Raw genomic sequence first — 15,129 nt, 5'->3', positions numbered from 1 at the left:
GCAAATATGATTCGTAAACCTGTTTTGAGTTCTTGCAAAAATCACAAAATTTCTGGGTAGTAAACGCGCATGTACGAGTAAAACCTCTGAAGTTGCTTGCCTCTATAGGCTATGGCAACTGCTTACCATCAGGCGAGCCGTATGCTTGTTTGTCACTGACGTAGTCTATTTTGCTACGGTAGATAGGTAAGGGGTGCGGTAGGTTTGGGTAGTTACGGAACGAAACACTAAGCAGGGCCCGACATGCTCTTGGTTTCCTGATTAATAGGTTGATTTCGATTATGAAAACATTTTGAGCAAAAATCGCGTGTTTTTTCACAGTTTTATAAATTCTCGGTCTCGGCTGAGAATCAAATTGTATCTCAGTCTAAAAATAAATCGGTGAAAAATATCGTTCTCGGTTGGACCTTGTGTAACTCCGTATAGACGGATAAAGTCTAAGAAAAGAAACGTACCTCAGAGCCCTAGAGAAAAAGATACGGTGGCCAAGATGGCGTTACACCTTTGGGTAACGCACAGCTAGATGGCGCTAGTAGTTAATATTTGACATTTTAACACATAGCTAGCTAACAATATGGGCCAAATTGTCAAAATTGAGGTCAAATGTTTTAAGCTTGAGTCGAGAGATAGCAGTCTATGTCACATTTTACTTTGACAGTAACTGTCTATTATACTCGATCCTCGTCGAATATTATAAATGGCAAAGTGTATGTGTCTGTTTGTTTGTCCGTCTTTCACGGCAAAACGGAGCGACAAATTGACATGAATTTTAATTGGAGATAATTGAAGGGATGGCTTAGGCAATTTTTTGTCTCTTCCTAACGCGAGCGACAAAAACAGACGACATTAAGCATTATTGATATAATAAAAACCGCAGGCGCATACATGAAATGATTCCCCCAACATAACTAAGTTATAGTACATTACGATACAAGTGCGTAAAAAAGGAAGTTCCTCTTTACGCACGACGAATTTCCTTTTTACACGTGTATCGTACGACGCTTTTCAGTACAGATGAAGTTCATTTCAGTGAAGAAATGAACCACTTCTCTCACTAGTGCGTAAAACAAACATCTGCGTACGTTTGCCAAATGCACAAACGAAACGAAATGCTCGTAGATATCTATCTCTATCGCTCTTGCGTATTGGTTGGACAGAGCCAGACTACCTTTAGCGGTGTATCGTTTTCGTTTCGCGTCGTAGAAATGATATTCGGCTACTGGGCCTGTACTGAAAAATATGTATACTTACAAAACTCTAAACTTTGCGTGTTTCAAATAAAATTCCCTGACCTCCACCGAGGGTAACTTATACAGCGTGTGTATTCCATACGGGCGAATATCTTAATAACGATTAGTATCGAACCCAAGGAGCTTAACTATATGTTTTCTTTTTGAATAGACGAGATTTTTTTTTTCATACATAATAATTCAGCACTTAAAAAATTAATTACTCTTAATTAATAACACTTTTTAACAAAATAATTTTCTTATACGATTCGTTTGATCAGATACTATAACTGGATTCATTATTCGCCCGTATGGAATCCACACGCGGTATAGGATTTACATACTAAGAATCGTACCTCGGTGTTTAGCGCCACCTATTAAATACTATCGTAACTACACTGATGATGGCTATATTTTTTTTTTTTCAAAATGTGTTGTCGTGATACCACGATTTTAAAATACACAAAATACGTCTTTTGTTTTTGTAAAAAAAAAAACACGCAAAAACGTTTGGGGAAAATTATGATTTTGGCCACTTCCAGGGGATTGATTTTAGAATTTCGAACGCACGAATTCGCCGTTCGAATGTCTGTGGGAAACGACAGAACGCTATTTTTGTAAAAAGACGGCTAGTAATTTTTCAAACTAGTGGTAATGACCACTCGATTTCGATTCTGTTAGTAGAATTGAAAGTAGTGGAGATGTTAATGAACGAATTTCACGAAATCGAATGGCCGGGATTCAAAAATCGGCTTCCGGCTGCGAACAGCTCCATCTAGTGCGTCTTCACATTATCCGATCCGATATCGGATGTCGGAAGGATTTCAATAGAAAATCCAAGATGGCGCCTGTACTGTATGGGATATCGGTCCGACATCGGATATCACATATCGGATCGGATAATGTGAAAACGCACTAAGAGGCCCATACATTTCAGGAGTACGCTTTTTTAACCCCCGACGCAAAAACGACGGGGTGTTATAAGTTTGACGTGTCTGTCTGTGTGTGTGTCTGTCTGTTTGTCTGTCTGTCTGTGTGTGTCTGTCTGTGGCATCGTAGCTCCCGAACGGATGAACCGATTTGGATTTAGTTTTTTTGTCTGAAAGCTGAGTAAGTCACTAAGTAAGAAGGAGTGTTCTTAGCCATGTTTCATGAAAATCGGTCTACTATGTCGCGGTCGGGGTTTGTTTTGTGAGTCCAGTATGAATTAAATCGTTATTTCCTCCATACCTCGCTGCCAGATACCTGGATCCAGTAAAGCTTTTAGTATAGTCGTCATCAGATGTATGTGAGCGGCCAAAGTACTCACAAATATTTGAACACGCCGAATAGAGGCGAATTTATTAATTCAGACAAGATTTTTTTCCTACACATTTGCATATTCACTTAAAGAACATAATATTATCTTATAACCTAACCACAAAATTAAAATTTTGAAAAAACCCCTGACCGCGATATAGTAGACCGATTTTCATGAAACCGCTAAGAACACTCCCGACTAACTCAGCTTTCAGACAAAAAAACTAAATCTAAATCAGTTCATCCGTTCGGGACCTACCATGCCACATAGACACACACACAGACAGACAGACAGACAGACATACACACAGACAGACACGTCAAACTTATAACACCCCGTCGTTTTTGCGTCGGGGGTTAACAACGCGTATAATTAATTTAAGCGTAACATGTCGACATTGCGAACCCTTGGCCTAACTGAGGAAAAAATATAACATTTACTAAACGTAAATAGTACATTACATCAGAGGCCGGGAAAATGAGGATTTCCGGCCAAGTGGGTATATACGGTCGAGCGAGCGTGCGAGCGAGGCCGGATAGGGATACGAGGCCGGGAATCCGTTTTCACGCCGAGGCATGTATAGTGCTTTTCTCAAACATACAATGAAATAAATAAAAAATTCTCTAAAGGACAATATTTTATAAAAAAAAGTTACTTTGCAGGCCTAGGCCTGAAAAATAATATGAAATCCCTTTACAGTCCTCTCGAGTTGTTGCGCCCAAAAAGCGATACTTCCCAGCCCATTTTAAGGAACGTAAAGACAATATTTCATTGCATGTTTGAGAAAAATATATTTACATTACAAATAACGTAGTTATAAACTAATAAATTAAACTATAATTAGGTATACTAAATCCCCAACCCCCTCCTGTGTTTGATAGCCGAGAGGTTGGACTGCCCATATTTAAGGCATTGTGAGGACTTGCATGTTTCTAGAAGTACGTATTATGTTTAACCACTAATTACGTGCTCCTAGAAACATTGCCCTAGTAGTCTAGTAGAAAATTAATGTAAATAAAATAAGTACTAACATAGCTCTTAAGCGCAGACCAACCATAATACTATGAGTCATACTGTTACTCGAAATAAAGAATTTATTATTTATTATTATACTCAGTATTTATTTTCTTTCTTAGGTTAGATGTTTTACAATATGTATATAAAAATAAAATATAAAACATTTACAAAACAATATAAAAACATATTATAAAAAACCTAACCTAGGGTGCCGCCAGCAGCGGGGCAGGGCCCAAGCTGCCGGTGGTTAGGGCTGCAGAGAGAGGAACCGTCGAACTATCCGCGCTGTGTCCAAGATCACCGCCTTCTGCATCTGGCCCTTGATCCAGCCACCTAGCGAGAGTCTCTTAAGATGTTAAGATCTCTTGACGACCGGTCTGGCTGAGTCGGTAGTGACCCTGCCTGCTAAGCCGCGGTCCTGGGTTCGAATCCCGGTAAGGGCATTTATTTGTGTGATGAGCACTGATATTTGTTCCTGAGTCATGGATGTTTTCTATGTATATAAGTATGTATTTATCTATTTAAGTATGTATATCGTCGCTTAGCACCCATAGTACAAGCTTTGCTTAGTTTGGGGCTAAGTTGATCTGTGTAAGGTGTCCCCAATATTTATTTATTTATTATTTATTTATTTATCTTATTATTATTAAATCTACCTATAAAATAAAATCTACTATAAATAAAAAATAGTACCTAAAAAATAAAACTAAACTATTAAATCATAGAGGAGTAAGTATATAGATCTGTGTAATAAAATAGGTATGTACCTAGGAAACTATTTTTTTTTCCAACACTAGGATTTTTTCTGTTGATACGAGTAGGTGACAACATCTTTTGTAATATATCAGAATGGGACGTGTTGTCATGATGTACAGGCTGATTTTATTTCGCCTGACCGTTTTGGCGGTTGTCATGTACTTAAGAGGATACGGTAGCGAAAATGTTAAAATGGAAAGGAGCCCCCCTTTCAACTTGGGAATTTTAGTTAAATATACAAGTGTTATTAACTAGATTTATCGAAAAAAAATTATCCATTAAGAACTCAGTCAAAAGATATTTCAAAAAAATCTTTAAAATCGAGGTTCCGCTCTCGACTCTTTCCTCCTTCAAAACTTAATCAATCGGAACGAAATTTGAGAATCTGAATAACAATAAAATTATCTATGTCGCACCGTTTAGCTTTTTTGGTTAATTGTTACCAATCTTGAGATGCACACCTTTTTTTGCGCCACAATGAAAAAGGCCGTCTTTGGAAATTTTTGATTGGCTCTAGAGTCTTAAAAAGCAGAATATCAAAAAAAATCAAAACGGTCCGACACAGATAAAAATAATAACAATCTGTGTTGAAAAAATCATTGCTCTATCTTCAAAAACCAGGGAGGAAATAGTCGAGAGCGTTTGTATGGAAAATTGACCCCTACCGTATCGTCTTAATGTCACATTTTAAAATATCGTTGAGTTCAAGTTACTGCAACTACGAGTAAATATAAGTCACCAATTTTCATAGTGCATTGAGTGAAATTTAAGGAAAAAGGAATAATTTATTCAAATTATAAATTTACATATTGTAACTAAGAAAACATAAATAAATTATTCTGATACGAACGCCTTTCCAGTTAAATGATAAGGTTCAATTTAGTATGGCAAAAGTACGATTGTTCTGTCTCCTTTAAGGGTATGTTTAGTACAGGATCATGTTCCGTCTTAAAAAAATCTGAGAACATTTTTAATCAACATTATCTTTTTGTAGGCAGATCCTTACCCACCTTAAATGGAAAAGTAATATATCTACTTTAAAAACGATCAGTATAATAAAGAGTACTATCGTACAGTATGGCCACTCCCGCTCTCGGTTACCTCACAGTCACCGCCTGTCAACAACGCGAACAGTCGACCTATCATATTTCACTCATACAAGCATGGTACGCGTTCACCTACACGAGCTTAGAATGTGTGCTAGGAACGCGCCTCTTTCATATCATGTCCGAGGTGTGGTTATACCTTCTCTCAGGTCTAATTTGCCAATCAAACTGTAAATAAACGCCTGATTCAATAAACAAAGTAGGTACTTTACATTAATCGTAATTATGAATAACTTCAGGCGACGAAGTTTGGAGTCTAAACTTTTTTGTAGTGGCAATGAATTCTGAGCTCTTCAGTTGAAACAGCCTGTATCATGTTTCAGTGGCTGTTAGATCACTATTATAAAACAATTCAGTCATTGAATGACGGACAAATGTTTTATAAACGACACGGAAGCGCTCTCGAAACAGTCGTGGTCTAGGAGTGAAAGAGGTAAGAGTTTTCTATTTTCTTTCTGAGGTTTTTTACAAAAAGATAAGAGTTAAATGTGGTGGTAAAACAATGTGAAAATCTTTTAACAGTGGTTAGTATAGGACATAAGTCAAAATTTCATTTTTGTCACAAGTTTATCGCTGACTAACTTTCTTTCAACAGTCATCTACTGCTCTCCGAGACGTTTCTAAAAACCCCTTACTCGATGGGGATATGACGATTCATAACAGAGTTACTATGACCATCTTTCTGCTCCATCATCAGATCAGCTCCATGATACCATAATATTGCATTGTCACGCGATTTACATATGTGTGCAAAATTTCAGCTCAATCGGAAACCGGGAAGTGGGTCAAATTTAGCTTCTACGTTTTGACGCACACTAACACTAACAAGGCAAGTTGAATAAAAGCACAGAATATATAATAGTACAAGTACAGAAGGCCCACTGCTTTGATGTTCACGAAATGCCGCCTTTTTAAATGCCTACAAAATTTTTACAAAGAAACCAGCCGCACGTGCGCAGCGTCGGATGATAGGGCTGCCTATGGATTAAAACGAATTAATTACTCAGATCAAATTTTATACTATATTAGATATATTTAAGTCTTGGGTATATATACATTATTTTGGTTTAAGTTCCAACATCACAAGCCTTATTGTACTTTTCCGTGGAATTTAATCAATAGTAGATCTGTGTAAGAATGTCCTATGGTACATATTTTATTCGTGATGTCTATTTAACTTAGCATTGTTAGCCATTCTACACGCGGACATCGCATATGAACCTTAAAAAAAACTCCCGACGTAAAATAACAATAGAAAGTGCGAACGTGCGTTCCGTGAGAGCGCGCGCCACTCCTGATTAGGCCGCGAACTCGCGGCCGCCGGCACGTACTTGTAGCACGGCGATAGAATCGCGGAGTGACCCACCCCTGATAAAAGCTTGTAATAAGAAATGTATTTAAAAATGTGCAAAAATCGTGACAGTTTATTTTAGTGATAAGAAAAGACGCACTAAGAAGTGGATAACTTTAATTTAGAATTGTACGAACGAAAATGGAGGGTTAACCCACCCATTTTATATGGGATTTGAGAGTTGACAGCCCACTAACCCTGAGTTAAGTGGTTGGTGCAAGGGGGCCTTAAAAGACGCAGCCGTGTTTAAGCTGAAAGCCAAAAACACGGCACCGGGTCCAGATGGGATCCCAGGACGTGTCCTGGCTCTGGCGCTGCGGGCCCTGGGGGAGAGATTTCGAGGACTACTGGACGCCTGTCTACAGTCCGGCCGATTTCCGACCATCTGGAAAACCGGCCGGCTCGTCCTCCTGAAAAAAGACGGGCGACCCGCGGATTCTCCATCAGCCTACCGTCCGATCGTGTTGCTCGACGAGGCTGACAAGCTCTTCGAGCGTATCATCTGCTGTCGCCTCGTCGAGCACCTCCGGGGAGTGGGACCCGATTTGTCCGAACACCAGTTTGGATTCCGAGAGGGCAGGTCGACAGTAGATGCGGTCGCGCGAATCAAAGCACTCTCAGAGGAGGCGGTCGGCCACGGTGGGGTTCTCTTGGCGGTGTCCTTGGATATCGCCAATGCCTTTAACACTCTACCGTGGTCGTGTATTAGGGAAGCACTGAAACACCACAAAGTGCCCCCCTATTTGTGCCAAATAGTCGGGTCCTACCTTTCGGAGCGGTGTGTGGAGTACCCAGTCCGGGGCGGCGGGCTGACAAGGTGGGAGACATCGTGCGGTGTTCCACAGGGCTCGGTCTTAGGGCCGCTTCTGTGGAACATCGGGTACGACTGGGTCCTGCGGGGGAGCTTCTACCGGGATCAAATGTGACTTGCTACGCAGACGACACGCTGGTCACATCCCGGGGAACCTCGTACCGGGAAGCAGCACGCCTTGCCACCGTGACGGTAGCACAGGTGGTGAGGCGCATAGCGATGCTGGGTCTCGAGGTGGCGTTGCACAAGTCTGAGGCACTCTGCTTCCACACAGCCCGGAAGGCGCCGCCTGCTGAAGCCAGCATCGTTGTTGGTGGCACTCGAATCGAGGTCAAGTCCAACATGAAATATCTTGGACTTGTCCTTGACTCCCGCTGGAACTTCCGCGAGCACTTTGTCCGCCTGACCCCCCGACTCATGGCAGCATCGGCCGCACTGAAGCGACTGATGCCCAACATTGGTGGGCCGGAGGTTGCGAGCCGCCGTCTTTATATGGGGGTGGTGCAATCGATGGCCTTGTACGGGGCACCGATCTGGGCGGAGAACCTGGCGGCCCGAAATGTCGCCCTGCTGAAGAGGGCTCAGAGGGCGATGGCGATCAGCGTCGTACGCGGGTATCGCACCACCTCATACGATGCGGCGTGCTTACTAGCGGGAACGCCTCCTTGGAACCTGAAGGCGGAGGCCCAAGCGTCTCTGTATGAGTGGCGTAGGGACCTCCGGCTCCAGGAGTACCATCCTGCGCCCAGAGAAGTAGAGGCACAGAAGCTCCTCGTCCAGCAGTCCATAGTTCTCCAATGGGAGGAACAACTGGCTGAACGAGAGGAAGGACACAGGACTGTCGAGGCAATCCGGCCGGTCTTACAAGACTGGCTGGAGAGAGAATGGGGCTCATTAACCTTCCGGCTGGTGCAGGTGCTTACGGGTCATGGCTGCTTCGGTAGCTACCTGCACCGGTTCGCAAGACGGGAGGTGACAGCCGAGTGCCATCAGTGCAGATGCGACGAGGACACAGCGCAGCATACTCTGGAGGAATGCCCTGCCTGGGCGGGGCAGCGCCGGGACCTCGTGGCAGTGGTGGGAGACGACCTCTCCCTGCCGGCCGTGGTAAAGGCTATGGTCGCCAACGAGAGGTCGTGGAAATCGGTCCTCTTCTTCTGCGAGGATGTAATGTCGCAGAAGGAGGCGGCGGAAAGGGAAAGGGAGGCAGACCCAGCTTCGCACCCTATCCGCCGTAAGCGCACAGGGGCCCGGAGAAGAGCTTATGCCCACCTCCTCCCCCCCACCTAGTGAAGTCTGGGCAGTGGCGCGGGGGCGTCACTGTCCATTACAAAGGCCGCACAGAGGAGGCGCGCGTGTAGCCCACACGCCGTTTGAGGAGGCAGGGGTAGAGGTTCCTCTCTAGCCCTCACAGAGAAGGGCCCGCTGCAAGTGGTAGGGGCGGGCGGCGCCGGCGTGGTCACGGTTGCGTACTCAAGAGTTCCCGTGGCCACGCTCCATTGGCGGCGCGCAGGCATACCGTTGGTTTTTTAGTGGGTAGCGGCGCCTCTTGCCGAGTCCCACATAACCCGCACAACCTCCCCCAGGTGTGTGGGTATACATAAAGTATTTTTCCAACGCAAAAAAAAAAAAAAAAAAAAAAAGGGGGCCTTAAAAGATCATATCGCTTATGTACAATCAACAAATTGGAACCCTAGGCCACTCTAAAACCATGTCAAAATGACAAGCAGTAAGAGATTTCTTCACAGAACTTAATTTAGATAGAAGAAACAAATTCATATATTTGTATAGGGGCCGAGCGTATCAAATTTTGTACTGAAGTTGATTCTTGCCTGTAATTTTAAATATGTCTCAGGCTCTTGATTGTTCATAATTTTTGTGTTATTGCAATTGAATATCACGTAACGAGGCATTTTTAACCGACTTCAAAAAAGGAGGAGGTTCTCAATTCGACTGAATGTTTTTTTTTTTATTTTTTTGTATGTATGTTACTCGATATCTCCAAGAATTGTGGACCGATTTTCAAAAATTTTTTTTTGATCGTACGGGTATAACCCCGAGATGGTCCCATTGGCACCAAGTCGGGGTCTGATGATGGGATCCTGGAGAAATCGAGGGAACTCTTCAAATGTTATAGGCACATGTAATGTTTTTAGTGTATTTTTCAAAGGTACACCAGTATTTACGCCTCATGGTAATAATTTTATGTAGCTGAGCTGATGATGGAAGGTCAACTCCTCAATGGTTAGGAGTTAAAGGATAATTCTTTCACTAGTGTGCATATATTCGGACTGATACATATAATAACAATAGGAACCACTAAAAATCAACAAATAAATAAACTTTTTAACAAAAAATAAAACCGCCTTCAAAAATAAGCGCGTTACAAAACAAGGAGAAACTAAAAAGCAAAAAATAATAAACCTTTGAATTCAGATTTCTTATCGTATTGCAATAATCTAAACATCCAAATTATAAACAAATCAATTATTTTTGGAGTCGGTACCAGCCTGTGTATGGTTGGGTGGGGCAAACAGGCAATAGCAAGGCGACGAACAGGTCTGGTACCGACTACAAAAATAATTGATTTGTTTATAATTTGGATGTTTAGATTATTGCAATACGATAAGAAATCTGAATTCAAAGGTTTATTATTTTTTGCTTTTTAGTTTCTCCTTGTTTTGTAACGCGCTTATTTTTAAAGGCGGTTTTATTTTTTGTTATTTATGTTTTGGTTGACTTCAACTTACAAAAATTGACGCCCGAAAGCTGCAAGCTGCGAGTAAAGACGGACAACTCAGTGGATTTCACTGAGTTCAATTGACACGCTAAGTAGATACGTTTGCTTGATCTATGGTATATATGACATCTGTGGATTTCTTACAATCTGATTTATAACGTCACTATGACATAGTTCTACAGTGGCCTAGGGTTCCAATTGGTTGACTGTACATAATGTCACTAATCATCATCGCAACCATGTTTACAAGTACAGTACATTTCTGCTGACATTTTTTTTTTCAAAAACCGTTAAGAGATGCGCCTGTATTAGATTTAGACACTGTGTAGCCGAGGTGAAAAGCGCTGGTGGCCTAGCGGTAAGAGCGTGCGACTTTCGATCCGGAGGTCGCGGGTTCGAACCCGGCTCTTACCAATGAGTTTTTCTGAACTTATGTTGCCGTATAATAAAGAGTACTATCGTACAGTATGGCCACTCCCGCTCCCTGCTGTAGGTGCCGTCCACCCCCGCTCGGTTACCTCACAGTTACCGCCTGTCAAATACGCGAACAGTCGACCTGACAATATCTCACTGACACAAGCATAGTACGCGTTCACCTACACGAGCTTAGACTGTGTGCTAGGAACGCGCCTCTTTCATATGTTTGATCGCCACTGTTCGAGATGTGCCAGTGCCTTATAAAGGGTTAACTTATTATTCTGCTTACAGACACCCAGCTAGATTGATGAAAACGGTTGAATCCCGCACCATCACCATATTTTCCTTCGTAAGTATACCCCTACTTGTCATATCATCGCTTTTTTTAACACCCGACGCAAAAGCGACTTTTGTTTGATAAGTTTGACGCGTCTGTTTGTCTGTCTGTGTGTGTATCTGTCTGTAGCATCGTAGCTCCCGAACGGATGAACCGATTTAGATTTAGTTTTTTTTTGTCTGAAAGCTGAGTTAGTCGGGAGTGTTCTTAGCCATGTTTCATGAAAATCGGTCTACTATGTCGCGGTCGGGGGTTTTTTCAAAATTTTAATTTTGTTGTCAGGTTATTTGACTTTACAGTCTCTCTTAATTATCTTATCTTATTATCTTAAGAGGCTCACTGACTATCATTCTAAGGACGATATCGTCTTGATAATTGAGTGTTGCGATGATTTCAAGCCACGTAGGTTAAAGAAATTTTGCCACCGAGTGAAAAACGAATTTTGTCACCTAAATCCGTCAATTGATTCTATTCTATTCTATTCCGCTTTTGAAGGACCAAACGAACCTCTTGGTGTTGTAAAAAGTATTCAGAGCCGATTTCATGTCCTTTGGCAAGTGTTCTAAACAAGTTCTAAATCTTCTAAAACCTACAATAATCGAATTCAAAAAGTTTTATCTGCAAATTGCTGTATATAATATTACAGGCGTTATTTTTCCCTTCACACTCACGTCGAATTTTGTGAATCATTCGTATTCTTAGGAATAATACTGACCTCTGAATATCATCGTCATTGGCCTTAGATTATATTAAAAACTATTAAAATAGTATATTGGTAGTAGAGCCGCAGCGCTGTTCATGGCCTTGTAAGCCAATACGGGATCGGCAAACACGACCACATGACAAGCCATGTGCCCGAGCCACACAAGCTATAATAAAGCACAGTATAAGGATATATCAGTAGTTAATCTCCGGCAGCGGCGGCGCGGTCGTTACTACTGCGCAAGGTCACGCAGGGTTGTACATGTACAACGTTACTATAATCGACTTCGTACAATGTAAGTTGTTGTAAATCTAATAGGTACTATTAACTGTAAGTAGGTTTTAGTATAACAATACCACGTCATGACACCACATTAGTCAGTATTGAAGACACAAAAAATCATTATAAATATATTACTCTCATACGCGCAATAGTAGATTGTGTAACAATAATTGCAAAAGCGTTAATTTAAGTGTTCATTTTATATGTTTTCTCTAGAATACACCCAATCCATCACAATAAAAAAAAAGATTCGTTTGAACTAGAAACGTAGGTACCTACTGTCCTACTCGTATTAGTAACTGTGTATGGCGCTATGCTAGTACCAACGCTCTTTCTACCTTTTTATCTAATAAAGATTCAAGTACGTATTTGTTTCTTAAATACTGACGAAATCATATTTACATAAAATGTTTGAATAGATGTTTGCACAATATTTAAGTAGGTACCAAACTTTCGAGCTAGATAGATCGCAGCATCTACCTAAATGTCGTTACAGATAAATCCTTATTGATTTTAATGTGTCATTCTAGCTTTAAATCTCACTTTTACGCCATTTACGTAAGCAATAATGTACCTAACACTGCAAATATATAACAACCACTTACTTTTCTGGGTGTCTAGGAATTCTAAAGAATGACATTTCCGCATTTTGAGAACTTTCCATACACCCATAAACACTACAGTAACGAAAATATGTCTTCGGTGCTGACGTCATTTTCTCCCGAACTCAACACGTCAACACAGCGCGCAAACGCGGCCCCGACTGTCCAGCCCAATAATCACCAGTTTCGCATGTTTTCGCCGCATGCGAGGGGAGGGAGGGGGACACACCGCGCGGCGTGAAGTTTGTAAGAAGAGTTATTACTGGTTTTATACTGTGAATAAAGTCAATTCCAACCCCACAGAAAAGAAATAATCATTTGCTGCAAAGATGACAAAAAATACTAAATTATTAAGAAATTAGTACATTAACCTTATTGCTGATAGTGATAACATTCGTAAAGAACAAATTGAAGTGGTATTTGGTAGGTAAAATGAAAACGGAATGGCTATACCAAATTCGCTATTATTAATAGTTCATAGTTCATAGTTGATAGTTCAGAGTTCGATAGGCCAAACTGAAAGGAATGATTTATAACGCCTGACATAATAACACGAACATAGCTTATTCATCAAAACATAACTCACACTCAAACAGGCATTAGTACTATTAGTAGCTTGTAATTTTTTTGTAATATTCAATCTCTCCGTCACCTTAGTACTTTCCTTATTTCTAGCGACTTTCATACTTGCTGATATATTTTTAAGTACTCATATTTTGTTTCCAGAATCACCATGCGTTTACTAAAGGACAGCTTCTTCACTGTCCTGCCCATATTTGCCCTCTTCACGAACACAGGCGCTCAAAAATGTGACCGGATCAAAATCGGGAACGAATACTACAAGAGACAACTCATAGCTTCCATTGACGGCTACCCCACAGGCATCGTCGTTGATCCAAGAAATGATAACATTTTTTTTGTTCTACATAAAAGGAATTACACACGAGGTATACATCTACTTAAACACGGCGCTTTAGGTATAAAAGAAATACCTATAGGAGATGATATGATAGGACAATGTATCGCTGTAGATGTCCCAAGCAACGTCATCTACTTTGGAACAAATCAAGGATTGGTTACATTCGATGCTTCCAGAGATATAGTTGCAGCAGAAAGACCGATCGGCGATGATGACATCCGTTCCATATTTATAGATAAAACTGACAATCAAATGTATATATCGACTGGACCTAATCATGAGATATTCAAATTCGTAAACGGATCATATGCAGTAAGAAGGTATGAGAGGGTCATGAAAGCGTACAGCTTTCTGTTAGACTCTCAAGCCAATGCTTTTTACGAATTCATCGATGGAAGAATCTACTTTTTCGCGACTGATTACTATGAGCCTATACAATACAAAGGTTTTTCTAGAGAATTGAAATACATACTGAGGTTGAACCATTTAGATGAAGCAGTTGTGGCTGTAAAAGGGTCTCTGTTTAAATTGACAACGAAAAGCATGTTGCCGGTGAAAATTGGACAACTCGGGTTCAAGATTACTGGAATTGCTTATGATGCGAAGAATAACATAATTGTTGGGACTAAAGGGAAGATATATAGATACAAGCCGATAGTGAGCAGTGATCCTTGTCCTGCTGACGACTATTTCATGGCCACAATTTAAGAGGATCAATTCTAAGCCGAAGGTACCTTTCACTAAACTATAGCCCTTACTTACTGGTTTAGAAATTTGTAGGTACTGAATTACATACACTTTGGGTTACTTAGAGGCCAGTGATTAGATTTTTATAAGGTACAGCGGGGCAAATCTCGACTCGGGGGCAAATGTAACTGGTCCATTTTTTCCATGTTTTATATGGTAAGCGTGTTCCACCGGTTATATATTATATGGTAGGCGTGTTTAGTGGATACATGTAGAACTCAACATCATAGTGTAATAATGGAAAAAATGGATGAGTTACAATTGCCCCCAGTCGAGATTTGCCCCGCTGTACCTTACCAAAATATTATAACCTGGTTTAGGTTTTTGGGCCATAGTTTGGTGGCAAGGTAAGAACGATCGCATTTATAACTGCCACTGAAAACAAAATATTTTTTTATTTTCATACAGAAGCTTAGATGTAAGTAGTTGGTTTTGTATCAAAAATTATTCCTGTTTCAATAGTAAATTTAAAACAAACATTTAATATTTACTCTGTGTCAATGGAAAAAGGCAGCAAATAGTCGTTAAGTGTGAAAATAATAACTTCGAAGATAATTTTGAAAATCGCGCCTTTTCTATTGACAAAGTTTAAAGATATTCATAACCTACCAATATTACGGTATTTTTAGATACATTTGTATACTTCAGTTGTGCCAATCAATGTTAGGTTTTATAAAACTTTAGAAAACATCATTTGATTGTATAATTTATATGTACCTATGTAAGATATGATATTATATTTTCAAACTGCCATAATGTGTTTTAATTTATTGCACACAATTGCATACCTATTTTATTTAAGAACATAGTAT

At 40.6% G+C, this 15,129-nt stretch overlaps 1 protein-coding gene across 1 annotated transcript; it reads left to right on the top strand.

Moving 5' to 3' along the window:
- Nucleotides 1–10,874: 10,874 nt before the first annotated feature.
- Nucleotides 10,875–14,473, top strand: LOC125237216. The gene is made up of 2 exons (XM_048144212.1): nt 10,875–11,076; nt 13,378–14,473. Exon 2 carries the CDS (start codon nt 13,385–13,387, stop codon nt 14,276–14,278), a length of 894 nt encoding a protein of 297 aa, XP_048000169.1. The 5' UTR covers nt 10,875–11,076; nt 13,378–13,384; the 3' UTR covers nt 14,279–14,473.
- Nucleotides 14,474–15,129: the final 656 nt, after the last annotated feature.

The sequence above is a fragment of the Leguminivora glycinivorella genome, chromosome 20 (genome assembly GCF_023078275.1).
Source record: "Leguminivora glycinivorella isolate SPB_JAAS2020 chromosome 20, LegGlyc_1.1, whole genome shotgun sequence".
In the NCBI taxonomy this organism is placed as follows: Eukaryota; Metazoa; Arthropoda; class Insecta; order Lepidoptera; family Tortricidae; genus Leguminivora; species Leguminivora glycinivorella.
Note: the sequence above shows the minus strand (reverse complement) of the source record. Positions and strands in the feature narration are given on the sequence as shown.